The sequence below is a fragment of the Cicer arietinum genome, chromosome 6 (genome assembly GCF_000331145.2).
Source record: "Cicer arietinum cultivar CDC Frontier isolate Library 1 chromosome 6, Cicar.CDCFrontier_v2.0, whole genome shotgun sequence".
NCBI lineage: Eukaryota > Viridiplantae > Streptophyta > Magnoliopsida > Fabales > Fabaceae > Cicer > Cicer arietinum.
The window spans coordinates 22,083,933-22,106,391 of NC_021165.2; the positions used below are offsets into that span (position 1 = coordinate 22,083,933).

Consider the following 22,459-nt stretch of genomic DNA (forward strand, 5'->3'; position numbering starts at 1 on the left):
GGAAAGGTGACCTTGAAAACTATACCTTCTGTCACTACTGCTCAAAACCCAAGCCACCTAGAACCCATCACTGTCGCTCGTGTGGAAAATGTGTACTAGACATGGATCACCACTGCCCATTCGTAAGCTTCCATCCTCTTTTAATTGAACATAGAAATTTCATTTTTTATGGTGTGATCACCACTCTAATTGTGTGTGCTTGTGTAAATTATACATGATTTCTTTAAGTATACAATGTATGTATGACTAGACTAGGTAACTTTATGTTCGTCTGGTTGTTTAGTTGTACTCTTCTGTATCGAATTCGGAGTTTGTTTGCTTGAAAAAAGTTAGATATGAAACCCTCTTCTATGATCTCTTTGTTTTCTCCTAATTCCAGTTTTTATTAGTTTTCCTCATTCACCATTAATAAAATATACCTTCAGAAAACAATGTATATAATAACTTCCTATAGACATAACTGCCTAATAATATAATATATCTGCAACATACTCCCCTCCGTCTCACAATGAGCACTTTAATAAAAAAATTGTCTCAAAATGAATGTAATTCACAATTTTCAATACAACTTTAATTATTTTTTCCTATACTATCCTTCAATAATTATTATATACACAACCTCCAAAATATTATTATTTTTTGCATTGATAATTTGGTGAAAAATCCACCAGTAATTAAACTGGGTAATTTGGTGAAATAAATTCTCTCTTTTTTCCTACTTATTTCATTTCTTAATATGTAATAATAATATAATAACAATATTAATAATAGGCTTAACACAATTCTAAGTAATGTTTTGAAATGTTTATGGGAAAAAAAGAGCTAATGCAAGATGTATTTAAGATTTTCTTTTAATTTCACATCTCCTAACCGTTTGGTTCAACAGAGGGGAGGGGAGGAGATATTTTTTTAATGGTTTTGTGTTTGGTTCAAGGGGAGGGGAGGAGAGGGTTTTTTAATGGTGTTTTAGTTATATGGAGCTCCTCCCCTCCAAATCTCCCCAAAATGGAGGGATTGCAAAATAAGCTCTAGGGGGATTTTGGCTCCCTCCCCTCCTCTCCATCTACCTCCAACCGAACACATTCTTATGAAATTTTATTACTGATATACTAGACACATTGTGTTGCCAGTTCATGTTGGAGACAATGTTATCAACAGAGGATAGTAAAAATTCCGCCATATAAACATGACTTTCTAGCCTATGGAGGATGTAATAAGTGTTGCGGTATGTGGTGGCTCACACAAAATCCAGCATGCCATTATGGCGGAAATTTGACAACACCGGTTGGAGAGGCTTATAGAATTGTGTTGTCTTAACATGAGTATGGCATGAAAATGGCACCTTTTTTTGGAGTATCTATTTTTCAAAGTTTTAATCATTGCTTATCAACTGTGTTAAATTAAGCGCTATAGGTAGTCAAGTCAATAAAGTGTACAATAGAGCTTCAAACTTCCTTTATCTTAATCCTAGCGTACTAATTGTTTGGCAATCCCTTGGCAGATCGGGAACTGTGTCGGCTCAGCTAATCACCACAGCTTCATTGCCTTCCTTATTTCAGGATTGTTCAGTACCATCTATGTTTCTATAGTGTCTGCATATGCCAGCTTGCATATGTGGCCACCATTGACATACTCCATTGGAAGCTTACACGGGACCACTAGTGAAAATCTAGCTTGGAGAATTATTAAAGAAACTATTTTTGCCTTCCTGAGATCATTGTTGCTTCTATCCACTAGAGGGTTTGTTCTTATTTATCTATTTATCGCAAGTGTTTCAATGATGTTGGGATTGAGTGCTCTTCTATGGCTGCAGCTACGTTATATTTATGAGGGTGAAACTTACTTGAGTCACCTAAGTTCACAAGCATATAATGGAGACAGAAAGAAGGATTTCCAAAATCTAGTTAGATTTTTCGGTTTTCCGTATTCCGTAAAACGATTTTTGTCCACGTTCTTCGTTAATCAGAAGACACATAAAGGGAAACGCGCATGATCTTTGATCAAAGAGTTCCTTATCTTTCTTTTCAATTTCACAGTTTTGTATCAAAGGAATTTCTTGAGTATATCTAAAAGATATATCATAGTAATGTTAATTATTAAATTAGAGTGTTTTGTTAATGCTCCGCATGTTGGTGAGTATATATCAAGTCAAATTTAGTACTGAACATGTATTTTATAGGTCAATAAGTGGGGTTTTAATTTGATGAAGAAAATTAATGAGATTGACCTAATGGAAGCAGGCTAGATCCATAAGTGGGAGGTCTCTAATTTGACCCTTTGTGAAAAAAAATCCATTGGAAAGAGGTTATACCCTTGTTCTATCAGTCTCCATCATGATTGCCTCTAATATGAGAATGAATGTGTATTTAATCCAATTGATTGAAGAATGCACATTTAAAAATCTAAAGCTTAGTTTTCGTAATAATCTTGAGACTTGGCATATCTTTTAAGAATTAACTTGACAATGTAGTCTGATTTCATTCTTCCTTTGTGTATGAAATACATGTACTATAAATACATATTTTTAGTACATACACTTGTGATTTACTTTAGAGTGTTTATCATTATGGTTATGAAATCCTCTAACAAATAATCACTGTCGAGCCAAACTACAATTTTTCTCTGTTTATTTTGGTTTTTAGTCTAAAATGTCAAACTCATAATTTCTGATTTGTAAAACTGTGTCATTTCCATTGGAGAATTCTCCTTTAGATAATGTTGTTACATAATGATTTGGGTCTTACTATAACCACTAACTAATTAATTGTAATAATAATTACATAATTACAAATATCATCAAATCTGTACAATTAATGATTATGAAACTGCCAATTCTATTGACATCCCCCTCAAATTGATGTTGAGACATGAGGAAGAGTAATAATTTTGCGGTCATAGGCTTCCCTAATTGAATGACAATCGACTTCTATGTGCTTTGTTCTTTCACGATATACTGGATTTGCTGCAATTTATATGACACTTATATTATCAGCATGCAATGGAGTTGGTTTTGTTTGTGAAAAACCAAGTTCCGAAAGAAAACCGCGCGACCAAATAATTTCTGAACATGCTGCAGACATGGAACGATATTATGCTTCAGTAGAGGATTTAGATACAAAATCTTGTTTCTTGCACTTCCAAGAGATAGGGGCATCACCTAAAAATATACACCAACCGGTGGTAGATTTTCTTGTGTCTGGGCAGCCAGCCCAATCAGCATCACTGTATGCTTGAAGTTGTATTGTTGAACTATTAGGGAAGAAGAGACCGCGACTAGGAGTATCCAATAAGTATTTGATGATTCGTTGTACAGCTGAAAGATGCAAATGTCTAGGATTTTGCATGAATCTACTAACTGTATAGACAACAAAAGAGATATCGGGTCTTGTAATGGTAAGATAGATAAGTCTGCCAACCAATTTCCGATATAACGTGAGATCTGTCATGAGTTCACCTTCATCCCGTCTTAACTTGATATTAACTTCCATGGGAGTTTCAACAACAGCGGCGTTGGTAAGACCGACTAGATGAATTAAATCTTGAATATATTTGTGTTGAGTAACAAAGATGCCTTTTGGTTGGAAGTGTACTTCTAAGCCCAAGAAGTAAATGAGTTGCCCAAGATCTTTCATGTGGAAAGTGGAATGCAACAATTGTTGAATTTTATGGATTGCCTCTTGATCTGAACCGTTAATGACAATGTCATCCACATAAAAAAGGAGTATCACAATCCCTTTTAATGTTCGTTGTGTAAATAGAGATGGATCACAGTTGCTTTGGATGAAGGAAAAGCCAAGAAGTGTTGTTCTAAACTTCTCAAACCACACTCTTGGTGCCTGTTTTAACCCATACAAAGAACGTTTTAGTTTGCAAACATTATTAGATAAAGTGGAGGTCATACCAGTAGGAAGTTTGATGTAAACTTCCTTCTTGAGGTCACCATGAAGAAATGCGTTCTTAACATCTAGCTAGTGTATTTGCCAAGATTTAGATGCAGCAATGGCTAGAATAGTGTGCACTGTAGTCATTTTGGCCACAGATGCAAACGTCTCATCATAATCGAGGCAAAATTCTTGCTTATTTCCAAGAACCACTAACCAAGCCTTGTAGCGATCTATGGATCCATCTGAACGAAACTTTATAGTGAATATAAATTTGCTGCCAAAAGGTTTAACAGATGAGGGACAAGGAACAACATCCCATGTTTGATTCTCTTCTAGTGCTAGAAGTTCTGCCTCTATAGCATCTTGCCAACATTTATGCTCCATATCCTGTTTATATGAAGAAGGGATAGAAACAAAAGTTAAAGTTGTTGTCAAAGATAAAGGTGAAGATGAATCGTACTTTTTTGGAGGATTACGAGTGCGTGTACTGCGACATAATGCTACTGGTTCTTGTTGAAGTATCGGATCAACAACCAGAGAATGATCGGGAGGAGGCCGTGGAGGTTTCGGACGTCTTTGGTACAACAAAAGGGGCTTAGGTGCTGATTCTCCTGCAGAATTGTTAGAAAATAGAGGCAAAATAGATGCGGATGTAGGAGAATAAGTATCTTGGTTAGCAGAAAAAAAAAATGCATTCTCTTGAAAAATAACATTTCTAGAAACTCGTATCCTATTGAGATTAGGATCATATCATATAAAACCTTTTTGGTGGCTTGAGTAACCAAGGAAAACACATTTAACAGATTGAGCTGTAAGCTTGGTGCGTTCTTGGGGATGAAAATGAACATAACAGACACAACCAAAGGTACGAAGATTGTTATAAGATGGTTGTTGTCCATATAGCCTTAAAAATGGGGAATCATTGTTTAAGGTTTGAGAAGACAACCGATTAATAAGATGGACGGCGGTGGAGAGAGCTTCACACCAGAATTGAGAGGGTACAAAGGAGTCCAACAGGAGAGTACGAACAACATCAAAGAGATGGCGATTTTTTCTTTCTGCTACCCCGTTTTGTTAGGGTGTAAAAGGGCATGACCTTTGTGATATAATTCCATTTGTCTGCAAGAACTCCTGATATAAAGAAGATGTGTATTCTTCCCCATTGTCAGAACGCAAAATTTTAATGGTAGATGAAAATTGAGTCTGAACGTAGGCATAAAAAAATTTAAATGCAGAAAATGCTTCAGCCTTAGAGCGCAAAAAATAAACCCATGTAAAACGACTATAGTCATCAATAAAAGTGATAAAGTACTTATAACGAGCATTAGATATAACAGATGCTATTCCCCATAAATCACTATGGATCATGTCAAAAGGTTGATTTACATGTTTGATGAATTGGAAATGGTAGAATTTTACTTTTACCAAGTTTACAAGAAATACAATCAAATTGAATAGCCCTAAGAGATGGGGAATTTTTATTGCCAAGAACTGCAGATTTCATCAAATCATAAAGGACATTTGAGTTTGGGTGACCAAGACGCTTATGCCATGTTTGAAAATCAACAATTGCAGAATTACAAGAAATAAAAGACATAAAAGAACATGGGGACTTCAGTGAATAAAGAGGAAATAGACGTCCAACTTTAGGCCCGTCGCGATCATCTTCCCTGATTGTTGATCCTGCACAAGACAACCAGATTTTGAGAATTCAACTCTACAATCATTGTCAACTAATTGACCAACTGAAATAAGATTACTAGTAAGACCAGGGGAAACATAAACATTGGTGAGAGATGAAGAAATATCACCAATTTCTGTAATAGGCAAACTGTTTCCATCAACAGTTTGTATTTGGAGATTACCAGAGTAACTTGTAACATTGATAAGGGCAGCAACATTGTTGGTCATATGATTAGATGCCCCTGAGTCAAAATACCAAGGAGAATAAGGGGAAGTAACGTTACCTGAAAGACCCAAAGCAGAAAATGCGGAAATGACCATTTGTTGAACCATTTCAGGGTTTAAGGTTGGAACGGTGGAATGCGGATTCTGGTTCACCGAAATAGGAGCTACAGAAGGACCAACAAATGCAGTGAAGGCTGTTGCAGTTTTCTTTGGTGGTCTGGTCAGACATTCTTTAATGATATGACCATCCTTTTTGCAGTAATTACAAAACTTTTTGGGACAGTTGGAAGCAAAATGTCCATGTCCTTTACAACAGAAACATTGAACAATACTCGTGTCTCGCCCACGAGGTCAGCCTTGTACCACATATGCCACAGAGAGCGAAACAACTTTTTGCTGTTCCATGGTTGTTTGAGTGAGAAGACGTTGTTCCTCACGAAGCAGCTTATTGAGACAAGTATCCAAGGATGGGGCAGTAGCTCGGTTCATGAGATTGGACCTCAGTCTCTCAAAATCAGATCTCAATTTCATCAAAAATTGATCGCGTTTGGTAATCTCGTGAACTTTTTGCATAGTGATTTGCCATTCACTTGACAAATCTTTATAGACAATGTCAGTGTATTCAACCCACAGATTCATAAAATGAGAATAAAACTCAGCAATGGAAATACTTTCTTGTTGAAAAATTGCGATTTCATGTTCAAGCTGGAACCGCCGAGCAACGTTGTCTTGGCTGTATATTTTCTTCAAGTAGTCCCACATCTTTGCTGTCGTAGCGAAAGGTCGGAGATTGAGAACGATATTAGGATCAACAAAACCTATGATCCATGCCATGACTTGTGCATCTTTGACTTCTCACTTGGCATAGGCATCCTTTTGCGTCTTCTCAGGGGTAGAATTGCTTCCATTGACATGACCCCAAAACTCTTTTCCTTTGACAAAAATCTGGAGCTGAAATGTCCATGTAGAGTAGTTTTTTCCATTAAGACGCACAAAAAGGGTATCATGCTTGTCGGTGAACATGATGCCGAGGGAAACAAATGAAAAGAACTTAGGAGACGTGAAAACCGAGAATGTAGAAACAACAGCGAAATTATGATCGTCGGCTGCGAAGAACTAAGATTTCAAGAAAAAATAGAGCAGAAAAAACAAGGAAAACTATGATTGATGTCGACAAGGAACTATGATTTCAAGAAGAAAAAAAAAATCGAGGAACTCGAGATTTGATTGCAAAAAACAGAGAAATCTGATTTAAATCGCAACCTAGTTTGATACCATGTCAACTCAGAATTTCTGATTTGTAAAAGTGTGTCATTTCCATTGGAGAATTCTACTTTAAATAATGTTGTTACATAATGATTTGGGTCTTACTATAACGGCTAACTAATTAATTGTAATAATAATTACATAATTATAAATATCATTAAATCTGTACAATTAATGATTACGAAACTGTCAATTCTATTGACATAAAAAATATATAAATACATATATTTATAGATTGAAAATATATATACATATTTTCTCAATACATGGAGATCAATAGAAGGGTAGTGTATTATAACGTAATAGATTTGGTAGTAACCATCCTTGTTATGGATTAATTTGAGTTTGTTCAATTTTTTTAAGAATTGATTTTAATTTGTTAATATTATTTGTTGTGATTTGAATATTACATAACAAAAATTGAATTATTTGGATTTTTTTAAGTCGTATGTATTTAGAAATCTAAATTTGATTGAATATGCATGTTTTGATTTTGGATTTAATTCATATACAATAGTAATACAAATTTTTTTTACGTTTGACTTTTATTATAACTATTTATGAAGTTATCCCTTATGAATGATTGTGATCTATTGACGTTAAATTTTTTTACACTGATACTGATACTGATACTGATAGTACATAGTAATTAAACTTTTTTAAATTTTTGAGTTGGATTTTGTTTTGTTTTTATGCATTTACATATTTCAAATATGTAATTTAATTGTTTTATTAAGCTTTTAACCATGGATTTGATTTCGAAATCACTTAAAAGCAAACGCAGTCAGAATGATAAAACAATAAATTTAAAAATAAATGTAATTGTTTTGAGTCTGAATGAAAAAAAGGTTGTCAAAAGAAATGTATGGTCCAAACTCTCATGAATGAGAGTCACACGTGAAGATAAGGTTATAAAACCTTTAAATAAAAAATCCCATTTCTCAATTTATTCTATTTCTTCAGCACACTGTGACTGAGATATGGCAAAATCTGGAAATTTGGCATCCCAAAGAAGCTTCATCCCAATATTCAATCCATGCCACTCTGCTTTCAAGGTCAAAGCCTTCAGGTTTCTCTCTCAGTTTCACACTTACAATAATGCTAGTGTTAGTGTAACTATCACTGCTTCAACCAAAAGAAAGGCCAACTTGCACTCTCCATTGGTAACTCTCTATACAGTCTCATTCTCATTCCTTTAATTCTGTGATATTGGCATAGATTTGTAATTTTTTCATCTAGTAAAAGCAAGCTATTTTGTTTTGTTCTCTCTTGAATAATGTATTAAATATCATCTAAAATTTTCAATCAAAATGAAGTTTTTTTTATAAATGCTAATAAGGTTCATGTGCATAACATATATTGACAGTAAATCTTGTAATACAAAGATTTCTTATGCTCAGCAACATGCAATAATTTTTTAATGCTATTTCCTCTATGTGATCAAACTAAGATTGCAAAGAACATGAGTAGGGCTGCCCGCCGTCTGATCACGATATCACCGGCTGATGGAAAATATCACGGGGATTGGACATGTGACTATCTTGTATCGTTGCGCGACCTACAGTTACAGGATTTAATTGAAGTTGAAGATGATCCACGCAAGAATGCACAAGTATTTATCAAGCTCTACATCCAAAAGGTGGTTTCATCCAAATATTTTATCTTGACTTGTGAGTCGATATTCTGGATTTAAATTGTGACTGTAACCAAAGATGGTTGCACAATTGGTTAAGGATTGAAACTTGGATTTTCACTTTCTTATGAGTGAGGGTTCAAATCCATTTGAAGCCACTAAAATACTGCTTAATGGGCAAATACATGGTTAATGACATACAAATACTTGATTAAGTTCCAACATGCCATTGGTGCCAGCCCTATTGGGGTGCCTCCTCTAAATGCCATTTTCTTAGAAAAAAATTGTGATTATAATGTAATTACATACCAAAATAAGATTTTTTTATGCATTTTTTGGGGTCTTTTTTTTATGCACTTTCTATTTCATTTTTAATATTTATGTTAATGACATGATACTATGTTTTTATCGTGTGTCTTCATTGACTAGAATTAATACTCCTAAATCTTAAATTTATTTGTTTAGTCACTTGCCAACACTTGTAAATGGTAATGCCAGCATGCCAGCTTTGGCTTATCTGTAGATGCAAGAATCACAACATCCTTCATGACAAAATGCAGCAACTGTTCTTCCCCATATTGCCGACAGGTATTTCCTTTCATTATGAATTGATAATGATTAATTTTTTGGTTTGAGATGTGTCACATACCTTGACAATACACTATACGCATTTTTTTATTCCTATTCAAATACCATGATAGGATCAATACTATTATGATTTTAGCAATAGCATAGCATCTTAGTTTCTTTGACATCATGAATTTGATTTCTAGTATCTACTCTGTGTCTGATTCTGTTTTTTAGATTTGTAACACTTTTTATATTAAACAAAATAATACATTTTCCAATTTATGTATGCTCCATGAAGATATATCTACAATGTCAAATTCTGTTATGTTTTGACTTGCTACATATTAAATTTATTCTATGTGATGACTTTGTGTCGTTACTAATGTTTCAGATTGATGCAAAATTTAACGTATGGGTTCTCAGGGCAAATAGAGAAAAACGTAAGATGCCGCTACCTGAAATTGGAGGTGACCCTTATGTAAGTCTCTAGATCAATTAGTTCCATTCTTTGGATAGAATAATTTGAAAAAAAATATTATTTAAATAAAAAAGTTGCTAGTGCTTTATTCTGTAGAATGCCAAAAATTATGAGTGTTTCAAAACAATATCTGAAAAGGCTATTAATTATATATATTTGTGGTAAGCTTTGCTATATTCAAATACTCCTATCAATTTTGAATTTGCCCAAGTAATTTTTTAGTACTGTTACCAATAAGATTTTACAATCAAATTAATAGTAACACGAGTTACTGGAAATGATGCATTGTTATAATAAATTAATAATCTATGTACTACAGTGTTTTTCAATGGATATAGCTTTATATCACCAAATTTTAAGAAGCAATACAATACTATACCAAGTTTTTAGTCATGTGATGAATGAAAAGCATATCATACTCAATAATCTAAAACAACTCCTTATATCATACAGGTGATATATGTTAGACCAGGATACGAAATTGATCTTGATTCTATTGTGAAAGATGCCATCCGTCTGAACTCCTCAGTAAAAGTAAGTTTGGCAGAATTGCAAATCATTATTTTGCAAGTTGTGTTGCAAAATTTTGATTTTAGGTGTCACCATAATTTAATATTATTTTTATTTTTGTAGGATACGTGCTCAGAGTTGTGCGAGAAATCTGAGGATACTATACTATGTAAGAATTTTTTATACTACTAAGTCATTGTAATAAACAACAAGAACAAACCAACTTTAAATGAAAAATTCAAGAAAACTTATCAACTATTGTTTTGTTTTTCAGATACAACTGGACAAAGTCAGGCTTCTTTTGATAAGAGGTGGTCGAGACTATTGGAACTAAAGAAAGAAACTTTATGATTCATGGTATTAAGAAGTTGCGTGTACAGAATAATAATCGTCAGGTTGCATAATAGATTGTGTATAATAATGCACTGATGAACAATATTCTCCTTTTTGAAATGTATACCATTACCAATCAATACTTGGATAATCTATTTTCCCTTAAATTTGCACATGTATACTTCTGCAGACAGTAGACAATATTAATTTATCAAACAATGCTTTTTGGAGTCACAAATACAAACGAGATCCTTGTAGTTTAAGCCATGAAATTTTGAAGTTTTATTGCGTAAACCTAACATGGTTAAAGTTGATATTGATTGTCAGGCTCAAATTTTCTTAATGAAAATAAGAAATGTTCCGCTACTACTGTGATTTAATTTTAATGAGTTGGCTATCTGAAACTAATATCACTGCATTCATTTCAAAATTCTACATTGAAAATGGCACTTACAGGGTTCAGCCCCAGGAAATTTTCCAAAGATGAGCAACTGTAGTTAACTTGCTATTTCATAAAAAAACATGTTAGTAACCACATTCATGCTTAAAATATTAACAACTTCAACTTTCATCCATATTGAGTATCAGACGAGCTTTTAACGAACAAGATCCACAAGGAAGAATCACTGAACCTGGTAAAGTATCAACATTGAGTATAGATATGCTGCTTCCGTCTCTCAACAAGGAATACCCCCATTTTCTCCAATTCCAATGAGTCCACAGAGAAGTAATCACCACATCGACATTGATAAAACAGTTCCAATGTTTCACCGGCATCTTCAGCTGCATATAATGTAGGCTTAAAACTGGTTTGGTTAACCAAACTTGTTATAAAGTTAGTTTTTTTTAAACAGGGTTACAAAACTAGTCATTAAAGATCAATTTTTTGAAAAAAAAACTTAAAAAAAAGGGTTTATTGATTGTTTTTCCTATAATGCTGGATAAGTTCAAAGTTGATGGTGTTCAATGAATCAAATTGATGGCTCCTGAAAATCCTTCAAAGGGTCCTCTCACAACGAAACAACACACCATCAATGTCGACAATGGTGCTATGGTGAATTTCATCTCTTGTGAATCCGACCATAAATATCTTGATTTAGAAGATGATTCATTTGTTAAATATGTGAATTCTAACTCGTCTAACAATATCTTGTTAAAATATGGCGCTAATAACCTACATATTAGTGCACATTACACAATTTCTTCAACTTACAAGTTGTTGTGTGATTTTGATAGATCTGCTATGCAAAATGGATAAGAGTTTGGAGGTTGACAGTTCCTAAAAGAATAACACACTTTGTGTGGATTATAAAACATGATGGGTTGTTAAAAAACTATTGAAAACACATAATGCACATTGATGGAGCTTACTGTAGACATTCTGGAGATATTGTTGAAACATCCTTACATGCACTAAGAGATTGTCTTATGGAGATATTGTTGAAACATCCTTGCATGCAGTCTTACGGTTATGATCGCGTGGGTCCGAATAGTGGATCAAGCATTAGGTAGAAATTCTTTATTGTAGACTAGGAGACTTAAGTCAATCCGAATCTCTGTTAGTTACAGCCTGAACTAAGGGACACTCTTTATGGTATTGAGTGGCCACAACAACACACATGTCCAAATATCAACATGTGTTAGCCTGTAGGTATAAATTTGATTGGATTGAGAGGAATTCACCAACAAATTTTAGTTGGATGGAAGTTGCCACTTGGAGAATGGTTAAGATTAATTTAAATAGTGCGTGTCAACGAAGAAAGCAAGCAAGTTGTCGAAGTTTGATTAGAGGAGATAATAGAGAATGAATTTGTGGCTTGTGTAAATATTTGGATAGATGTAGTACCTATATAAAAGAGTTTGTGGGGGGTGTTGAAAAGCATAAAGTTGACAAGACATGTGATTGTACTCGAGTGGAGTTAATTGTTGACTCGACTCACAAGTGGTTATGGAGAATCTGACTAAAGATGATAGTGTCATTGTTATTGGTCTTAGTATAATTCAACATGTTCGCCAACTGATGAATCGTGAATATGATGATGTCTGCGTATCTAACATATCGAGAAACTAATAGTTCTGCTGATGTAATAGCAAAGATGGGATGCACTGTGGATCTGATTTGATTATTTATGAACTCTAACTCAAATTAGTTCTTTACTTTTTGGTGATTCTATTGGGATTGTTTTCCCATGAACTGTTGCTATGTAATTTTCTTTTTTGAGTGGGAATCCTCTTCATTTCCAAAACATTTTACAACATAATTATTAAAAATCTTAAATAGTAAATTTGTAGTACCGAATCAGTATAAATTTTTCATATCATATTATCACTATTTTAAAACGATTTCTAAAATTACAAAATTTATTGTTCTCATAATTTTAATAAATCAGACAATGATTTGATTTATTCAACTAATAAATAAGAAACAACAAAAATATCTTAACAACCTACTCATTTTTATTTAAAACTTTTTTAAAGTTATCAAACATAGATATCTTCCCTTAATTGAATTAAACTTTTTCAGTATCAAACTACTTCACTCTCTACTGTTGAGATGCTAGGAACTAAGGCGATGAATTTTCATTCCTAAAGGCGATGAATTTTCATATACCGTACATCCAAAGTGACTACTAATTTATTTAATCAATATCCTCGGAAATAACGAGGATTTGATCTTTAATCAGATAGTATAAAAAATTTCAAATGCAAAACTTATATATCTGACATTGACAGCAGTCAAGTTTTGAGATTTCTTATAATTTATCATAAGCTAATTGCATTTCTTTCCCAAGTGTAATGCAGAAACGAAACCTATCATTTGCAGCTTGAGAGAATAGTTTTTCTCTACACAGAATAACTCCAAAGGATGGATCAGAGAATGAGCACTACATTTCTTTAGCTTAATATTCAATTATTATGACTTATATAGCTTGGTTGAGTTTATAATTTTATAGGTCGGATATAACAAAAACACTGTAGTGTGCAAGCTTATGATAACGATAAAGATATAAAGGGTATTTTTTAAATCAAGCAATTATAAGGAAGAGTTACTTTGACAACCATAATAACCAGGAAACTGGGATCTCTCAGAGTCATGCTTTAAACTGTATCAAATCACACATCTCTCAGAGTCATGCTTTAAACTGTATCAAATGACATATCTCAAAGAAATGGTAACATAACCGATACAATCCCATACTATATAGAAATTCTATTATACCATTCCAATGACAAACATTACAACATTATCTATCATATGTCTGCAGCAAGGAAATTACTGGACAGTGTAACCTGCAAAAAAAAATAAAAATTCAATTGACTCGTAGAACAAATTCTGCACAACAAACCAAAGACACAACATCATACAACTCCAGGGAGGGAGAGAAAAATAGTACCTTCTCGCCCATTTTGAAGGCAGGCAGTCCCTTGTAAGGGCAGGTACTGCATCTAAAAGCATCCCCTAAACCACACTGTAGATAAAAAACAAGCTTTGAGAGCATTGCCCATTATAGAAAAAAATAATAACAATCTTCGTTAGCATTAGTGAAGATATTGATTGACACAATAAACAGTACATACACAGAGCAAATCTCAGACTCTACAAGGGAATCCCAGAAATTCATTGTCCAAGCTGACTGGACTATAATTCAACCAATCTTAAAAGACAGTGTTCTATCAATGTTGCATGGCTATTAAAATAAAATTCAGCACGGCATTATTTTTTGAAGTGCAAGATTCAATTCAATTGGTTTTATAAAACCAGAAGCAAAATTTAAAACAACAAGAGTCCCTTTCAACTAAGTGGAGTTGGTTAAATGGATTTAGAAAACTGCGTATTTAGAAATTATGAACTCAGCGCAGTTTTCCAGAAGAAAATTTAAAGAAATTGCAATAGTAGAAAATACCAATTCTTCCATTCATAAACCTGTCTGAATGTAACGTCACTGAACTGTATGTAAAACAAAAAAGGAAGGGATTGGTACGTCCTTGAATTTTGAAATAGGAACAACAAATGAAAGATCCGCAAGCAGAGAACATTGAAATGTACATATTTGCAAATTGCAAATAAAATAGTTTGGTGTAGAGTTTGATAGGTAATTATGACATTGAGGGGGCAGCAGTTGAGCTAGACCTTATATGTAACTTGGGTGCGATGTAGAATCAGAATGCATATGAATTATATCATTGCAATAATAAACAATCATGCAATTAACGGATTTGGTTCAACAATTTTAGTCAAAGTTTTTATTGTGGAAATGCTTGCTTTAGAAAACTCAGAACCAGAAAAACAGAATACAATCAAGGCAACTAGAACATCTTGACAATAGAACCAAATAGTCTTGATCCCGAAGCTGGGATATCAGGCTAGCGTGTGATGGGGTGACCTCTATTTGAACATTTTTTTTGGACAGATTACATGATAAATACTTTTGAGGATTTAATATAAATATTAACGCTAAAAACACTTTTTAAGTTTTTAGGCTATAGGGACTTGATTAAAATTTGGATACTATAGGGACCAACAGAATGATTTAATCAAGAATGAAAAAAGACGTACACTGCCACAAGCTGATTGAGGATTATCAATCTGTTCTGCTGTCAATCCTAACTTCAACACTTTTTCCTCTTCTTCTGCCCTCCCACACGAGCAATTTTTGCAGGCCTTTCTTGTAGTTCCAATTTCACAATCACCTAATGCATAACATGTTAGCTAATAGCCAAATATCATACAGAATACAATTGAGGAACAAAGCTAGAAAAGTACTCTTTACCAGACGGCAGTTGGGGTTTCTTCAAATCTTCTTCACTCAAAAGACTATTTTCATCAATTAGATCTGAATCAACATCAATTTGTACTTTAGGTGAACTCTTCGCCACCTTCTTTAGTGCAAAAGATGAACCTACTTTCCATGAAGGCTTTTTAGCTTTGATCTATATGCAATAGAGAACATTTTTATAATTAGAATTTGTAAGATTGTCAAAGCAAAGTTAATTAGGCAAAAAGTAATAACTCTAGATGACTCATGGCCCATACTCCACTTGACATGCAATAGGAGAAATAAATTTGTCAGAGAAAGAGAAACAATAAATAGTAGTATCATAAATAAAACCTAGCTGAAATTAATGATTCTCCACAAAATGAAACACCGTTAACTACAGCAATGGTCGTTAAATGCCAGTAGACTGAGTTTCAAGACACATGTCAGCCTATTATTCAACTCATTGGAAAAGTTTCTATTTCTAATGTAGTATTTTATTCTGTTGTACAGCAAACAAGACATGAGAAAACAATAACTGTTTGACTAAATGTTTCTAGCGTATTCTATTGAACAACAGTTTAAAGTTTAAACATAAGAAAAAAAAAATTTAATTTAAGAAAAAACAATGATGAGTAGAGATGTCAGGGAGATAGATACCAGACAATGAAACTTACCGCAGAAGATTTGCCTCCTGATGGGACAGGTGATTGTAAAGCCTGTATTTCTGAAAACCCTGCCAATAATAACTTGTTTTCAAGACCAGGTATCACCTGTAAGTACAATGGGGAAAATGTCAGATCATGTACAACGACAGAAATTCACTCGGGCACCATTTAGCTTTTATTACCTTATCATCTGAACCCACAGCAGATTGAGAGGACTTGCGAATAAGAGTTGTCCCACCTGATTTTAACACTCTAAGGACTTCTTGAATCAGTTGATCCAAAGGAAAGTCAAGAGACTGCCAGATTAAAACGACCAAATCCACAGAGGCAGATTCCACTGGAAACTTGCCTGAAGTTTGCAATAAATAGATGGTAAAAATTGGTATCTATGGCTACAATAAAATCCCACATACACAAAGTGGAAAATCGTGTATATTTGTAGAGAAATAGTAGCTTCCATTTAACTTTTCCAACACCCTAGGGTTTGACACATGTTGAAAGGAATTGGAATTTGGAAATAATACATAAAGAACTGGCTAATTCCACAGTTTCAGTTTTCTTAAAGACCTACCCCACAAATTTCAAGTATTAAAAATTAGCACAGCAAGCCATTGAGTATGCTCATTTGTAAACATTTTAAAATCTGACTATTTTTTATCCTTCGTTCTAATTTTTTGACTAAAAAATAGCGATGTTATATACTTTAAATAACGTGACATATAATACAATGATGTGGAATGATTAACATCAATGAAATCGCAATAAAACCATGTAAAAATTTAACTTTCAATTTTGGATTTTTATTTTATTTTTGCAATTTAAATAATGACATCTGAATAATTAATGAATCTAAATGGTTCTATATCATGAAATTGTATACCACGTCATTTAAAATATTTTATATCGTCATTTTTATTGCAAAAATCTGATGTAGGGACAAAAAACTGTCAATTTATAAAATAGGGTGACTAATTCTGTGAATTGATGAAAATAAAGGGACTAAAACTACAATTTCATCTGACATGAATCCAGGAAAAAGGAAGTTGAGCTCTAAGTTTCAAAGCATTGACAGAGGCATAGGGGCTTAACATGTACTAATTCACTGAATGCATAATTTGGACACTATGTGACAGAAACAGTTTGTAACAGCAAAACCCTAAAAGAGAGTCATAGTCAAGCATTATTTGCAGTAAACCCAACCTAATATGGTAAATTTAAAGTTGAGCAAGATGTAAGCAATGGAAAAATGTAAAATGGTTATATTTAATAAGTAAATCACCCCTTAGAAGTTAAAACAGATTTGACAAGCAAAACCATGAAATCACAAAACATTTTAATAATATACATATAAAAAGTAATCAAAGGATAGGTAGAAATACTCAGTGATGATGCAGATGTAATAATAAGAGGATCCAATTGCTCAACCCCTTCATTCCCAAGTTCTCTAATAGCATCAAACACTCGACTGACAGGAAGAACAACTTCATCTGTGCATGCCAACACAGCACCATGCTTCTTTGCAGCATCCTATAATAATAATGATGATTTTAAAATCCATTCAGAGAAGTACTTTTGGAATGTGAATTACATTACATAGTAACAACAAAAAATGAAAGCCGGAAAAATATGACATGACTTGTAGTAAGAGAATAATGATATCATTTCAACATCAACAACAATAACAATAATTTGTATAATATCGCGTGAAGCCGTAAACCGTATTGAGAATTCAGAATGAGAAATCAATGAAAATTCATCCAACAATTTACAAATTAGAATAATCGGGGAAAATCTTAAAGAGATTTGAAGATATTAACGAAAAGAAAGAGAATTTTTTGGAGAAAGAGATAGAGGGGAACTGACCATTGCGTGTAGAAATGTATAGAAGCTTCGAGAATCGAGAGGAAGGAGAAGAAACTGTGAACTTGTTTCAGAATTGTGCAATTTATAATTTATGCAATAAAGAGGCGGTGCTGTATTGGTGTAGAGACCAATTTTGAAACGAACCGTTTCATTTATTCATTTGTATAAAGATAAATAAAAATAAAAATGAAACAACACAAACATAAAGCACTTGTAAAAGAAATTTAATAACACACACATAAAGCTCACTTGATTAATTTCCTTAAACCATAAACCTATAGAAATCGATGTACATTTTTTACTCAAGTCTTTTTATATTTTGACAAGTTCAATCGATAGAATTTTTGTTTAAACATTTATTTTGATACTTAAATATATTTTAAGAATTTGTTTTATAATTTTTTATAATTAATAAAACTTTAGAATAATATTTTAAAATCTAAAAATATTTTAAATACTTATATATGTCAGCTGAGATTTTACCTGTTTTTCTTTAAAAAGTCAAATAATTTTAACATTACAATACTAAATTAAAAAATATTAAATTAAATTTTAAACCCTAACTCCAATTTACATAATAAAATATATAAATACTATTTATTTAATTAATTTTTAATATATAGTATATAAACCGACTTAGATGAGTTAGCGGGAACTAATAGTATCGTCTCTTTTAGTATATGTTGTCAACTTTTAATTCTTCAAAATGACGTGTACGGTGACGACAGCTGAGGCCACGCAAATGGGGTTCCAGTGGCGCCTCATGCAGCGCTGCTAGAGGAGGAGCGTCGCACGATAATTCACGGCGATTAGACGAAATCGCTTCAACTTTGTGAAAAAAAGCTGAAGAATGACAGAAAGCGCGTTTTGGCGAGCAACGTGCATGCTCAACAAACTCTCTTCCATGTCACAACTGAAACAACTCCAAGCCATAATCACCAAATCAGGTCTTCACTCTCACATTACCTTCACAACTAAATTCATTTTCTTTTCAGCACTTTCTACAATGGGCAACCTCTCCTATGCTTATTCACTTTTCCAACAATCTTCCATTGTTATGAACAACCCTTTTATTTGCAACACTATGCTTCGCGCTTTTTCCAAAAGTTCATTCCCTTTTCAAGCATTGTATATTTATAACCACATGAAAAATACCAATGTTGTTTCTGATAGTTTTACTTACAATTTTGTGCTCAAAGCTTGTTCTAGAGCTTACAAGTTTATACAAGAAAGTGGTAGTTGTAGTTGTGGTGATGATGAGCTTCGTGTTGTTTCTAATAAAGGAGCTGAAATTCATTGCGAAGTTATCAAAATAGGGTTTGAAAATGACCATTGTGTTCAAAGCTCTTTGCTTTATATGTATTCTCAATTTGGGTTGGTTTCAGTTGCACACCACCTGTTTGATCAAATTAAAGATACAAGTTTGGTTTCTTGGAATATTATGATATCGGCGTATGATCGCATCGACGATTATGAATCGGCAGATTACCTTCTTGAATCGATGCCATGTAAGAATGTTGTTTCGTGGAACACTCTGATTTCAAGATACATTAGGTTAAGTAATGTTGAGGCTGCAAGGAGGGTGTTCAGTTGTATGCCTGAGAGGAATGCTGTATCGTGGAATTCTATGATTGCTGGTTGTGTTTCTGTTAAAGATTATGCAGGAGCATTGGAACTCTTTTCTCAGATGCAAAATGTTGGAGTCAAACCGACAGAAGTAACACTTATATCAGTTCTTGGTGCCTGTGCTGAAACTGGTGCATTGGATATAGGTAACAAGATACACGAGTCTCTCAAAGTGTGTGAGCATAAGATTGAAGGTTATTTAGGTAATGCCCTTCTGAATATGTATTGTAAATGTGGGAATTTGAGCTTGGCTTGGGAGATATTTAACAGGATGAGGATGAAAACTTTGAGTTGTTGGAATGCTATGATTATTGGTTTGGCTGTCCATGGTTATTGTGAGGAGGCTTTCAAATTGTTTTCAGAGATGGAAGAGAGTCTTGGTAGTAGTATTAGGCCGAATCAAGTGACGTTTATTGGGGTTTTGGTTGCTTGTAGTCATAAGGGTTTGGTTGATAAAGCAAGATGGTATTTTGACCATATGGTAAAGCGGTACCAAATTTCGCCTGATATTAAGCATTATGGTTGCATGGTTGATCTTTTAAGCAGACATGGTTTGTTGGAAGAGGCTTATCGGATGATTAAGACCGCCCCTTTCCAAAATAGTGAAGTGTTGTGGAGGACATTGTTGGGTGCTTGTAGGACACAAGCTAACATGGAGTTGGCTAAGATTTCCTTCCAACAACTTGCCAAATTTGAGCAACTAACAATTGGAGATTATGTATTGTTATCCAACATTTATGCTGAAGCTGGAAGATGGGATGAGGTTGAGAGATTAAGGAATGAAATGGATTACCTGAATGTTCCTAAGGAAGCTGGCTACAGCCAAATCGATATGAATGAGTCCATCAAGCTTTCCTGAATAAGCCATTGGCCTCTTTTGCTGAGTTATGGTAAAGAAACTTTTTCAGCCAACCATGCACCCTTATATTAAGTGAATATTCTGTAATTATGATAAAGAATTGATTGGCATGAAGACTGTGGATGAAGCTGAGAATCTTTTGCTTGTGGAGGCTATCAAAGACCCTCTGGTATAACATTCTTTTTTAAGGTGATGTACTGCAGGGCTGTTGCTTTTATTGTCTGCATATTTCATACATAAATTTAAATTTAAGTAAGAGTACTTTTATTTTCAAGATCTGGAAGTACTAAAAATAAATGTGTTTAAGTCAGCTCCATCTTCAATTGAAGGACAATACTACATCCAGTTGGATACGAGCAGAGTTTATTTGAAAAATAAAACAAAAAATAGAAGAATGCAGATGATCTATTTTACCAAGATTTCTGGCTGGTTTTTGCATGTTACTAGGAAGTTGGGTATTTACAATGATAAATTATATGACCTTTTTCTCCACTAATTAAAAATTCATCATTTTCTACTTACATCCTTAGGCATCATGGACGGAATCTAAGCCTAAATTAGAGAAGGATCCTCAAAGATGCGCAAGTGCAACTAGTCCCGGTCTTGATCCAGCTGACATGGAAATGCTCTTTCAGGAACATAGTATAAAGATCTTGGGGAAGTAAGTGATAATGGTTCAGTTTGGATTAGCTTCTAACTTATATTAACTTTTCAACTAAACTAAGGTTATCGTTCTTCAATAACAGAAATCGAGAAACTTATTTATAAGCCTATAGTTGTTTATATATATAAATTAAAGTAGACAACTTTCGAAAAAAAACTGAGATATAGAAGTTAATTTCAACTTATATAATAAGTTGTTTAAAAAACTCAATTGTTAAAAAACTCATTGTTATATTTATTTTACATGAGTGATTCTTGAGAGATTTATCTAATTTGGCAAACTAGTACAGATAGGCCTTATCTAATATGAGCAATTTATTTCCCTTGATTTTGTCTAGGTATCAGATAGGCCTTAGGTACACTGGAGGTGCTCGCATGCTGTTGATGCTTTCTCTGAAATTTGGCATTATTCCAATTGCTGTACCTGTTGGTGTTCGGGATTTTGACATTAATGGTGAACTTTGGGTGAAGTTGCGACTAATACCAACAGAACCTTGGGTGCGAGCTGCTTCGTAGGCTTTTGTTTCACTTCCAAAGATAAAGTTCGAGCTTTCTCCATTTCGCTTGTTCAATTTAATGAGTATGTCAACTTTTTGTAAATCTTAGAAATTTGTATTCTTTAAATTTACTTGGACCTGAGTGCCTGTGTAAGCAATTCAACTAAAAACACGGCTTTTTTTAAAATGATTACAAATTGATAATCACACTGCACCATTGTTTTGAGATCTCTATTGTTCTCAGTATTCTATCTCGTTACATGCCTGAACATGCTGAGCATATCTAACAACAAAGCTTCAAATTTCATTGATGTTTCAACTTGTTCACAATTCTATGCTGTTGGCATTTCCTAGCAGAGAATTAGATATAAGCTATTGTGACATTCATGATACTACTATTTATTGTTTCTCTTTCTCTGAAAAAATTATTTCTCCTATTGTATGTCAAGCGGAATATGGGCCATGAGTCATCAGTCATCTAGAGTTGTTACTTTTTTCCTAATTAACTTGGCTTTGACAATCTTACAAATTCTAATTATAAAAATGTTTTCTATTGCATATAGATCAAAGCTAAAAAGCCTTCATGGAAAGTAGGTTCATCTTTTACACTAAAGATGGTGGTGAAGAGTTCACCTAAAGTGCAACTGATGTTGATTCAGATCTAATTGATGAAAACAGTCTTTTCACTGAAAAGGATTTGAAGAACCCCAACTGGCGTCTGGTAAAGAGTACTTTTCTAGCTTTGTTCCTCAATTGTATTCTGTATGATATTTAGATATTTGGCTATTAGCTAACATGTTATGCATTAGGTGATTGTGAATTTGGAACTACAAGAAAGGCCTGCAAAAATTGCACGTGTGGGAGGGCAGAAGAAGAGGAAAAAGTGTTGAAGTTAGGATTGACAGCAGAACAGATTAATAATCCTCAATCAGCTTGTGGCAGTG

At 33.6% G+C, this 22,459-nt stretch overlaps 4 protein-coding genes across 7 annotated transcripts in view; 3 read left to right on the top strand and 1 right to left on the bottom strand.

Moving 5' to 3' along the window:
• LOC101505250 (protein S-acyltransferase 11) overlaps positions 1-2,570 on the top strand; it is a 5,206-nt gene extending 2,636 nt beyond the window's left edge. Inside the window, exons 4-5 of the mRNA XM_073369723.1 lie at positions 1-122; positions 1,502-2,570. The exon at positions 1-122 is cut by the window's left edge and continues 35 nt beyond it. Of these exons, the coding sequence (XP_073225824.1) occupies positions 1-122; positions 1,502-1,993 (614 nt within the window). The 3' untranslated portion in view covers positions 1,994-2,570. The remainder of the gene's footprint in view (positions 123-1,501) is intronic.
• Positions 2,571-7,991: 5,421 nt separating this feature from the next.
• Positions 7,992-10,755, top strand: LOC101505578 (large ribosomal RNA subunit accumulation protein YCED homolog 2, chloroplastic). Its single transcript, XM_004505674.4, has 7 exons — positions 7,992-8,221; positions 8,509-8,697; positions 9,190-9,279; positions 9,653-9,739; positions 10,193-10,273; positions 10,373-10,418; positions 10,524-10,755. Exons 1-7 carry the CDS (start codon positions 8,039-8,041, stop codon positions 10,598-10,600), a joined length of 753 nt encoding a protein of 250 aa, XP_004505731.1. The 5' UTR covers positions 7,992-8,038; the 3' UTR covers positions 10,601-10,755.
• Positions 10,756-13,647: 2,892 nt separating this feature from the next.
• On the bottom strand, positions 13,648-18,004 carry LOC101505906 (anamorsin homolog). The gene is made up of 8 exons (XM_004505675.3): positions 17,871-18,004; positions 17,387-17,534; positions 16,190-16,356; positions 16,017-16,112; positions 15,355-15,514; positions 15,141-15,274; positions 13,978-14,052; positions 13,648-13,873 (listed from the first exon to the last, which is right to left on the bottom strand). The coding sequence occupies exons 1-8, from the start codon at positions 17,871-17,873 to the stop codon at positions 13,835-13,837; spliced, it is 822 nt and encodes a 273-aa protein (XP_004505732.1). The 5' UTR covers positions 17,874-18,004; the 3' UTR covers positions 13,648-13,834.
• A 520-nt stretch (positions 18,005-18,524) lies between these two features.
• LOC101506218 (pentatricopeptide repeat-containing protein At5g15300-like) lies at positions 18,525-22,459 on the top strand. Of its 4 annotated transcripts, none has more exons than XM_004505676.4 (5): positions 18,525-20,544; positions 20,886-21,016; positions 21,357-21,598; positions 22,079-22,236; positions 22,325-22,459. In XM_004505676.4, the coding sequence occupies exon 1, from the start codon at positions 18,721-18,723 to the stop codon at positions 20,353-20,355; it is 1,635 nt and encodes a 544-aa protein (XP_004505733.1). In that variant the 5' UTR covers positions 18,525-18,720; the 3' UTR covers positions 20,356-20,544; positions 20,886-21,016; positions 21,357-21,598; positions 22,079-22,236; positions 22,325-22,459. The 4 variants fall into 4 exon arrangements, with proteins under 4 accessions (XP_004505733.1, XP_027191214.1, XP_027191216.1 ...); XM_027335413.2 differs by having other exon boundaries at positions 21,357-21,560; XM_027335415.2 differs by having other exon boundaries at positions 18,525-20,524.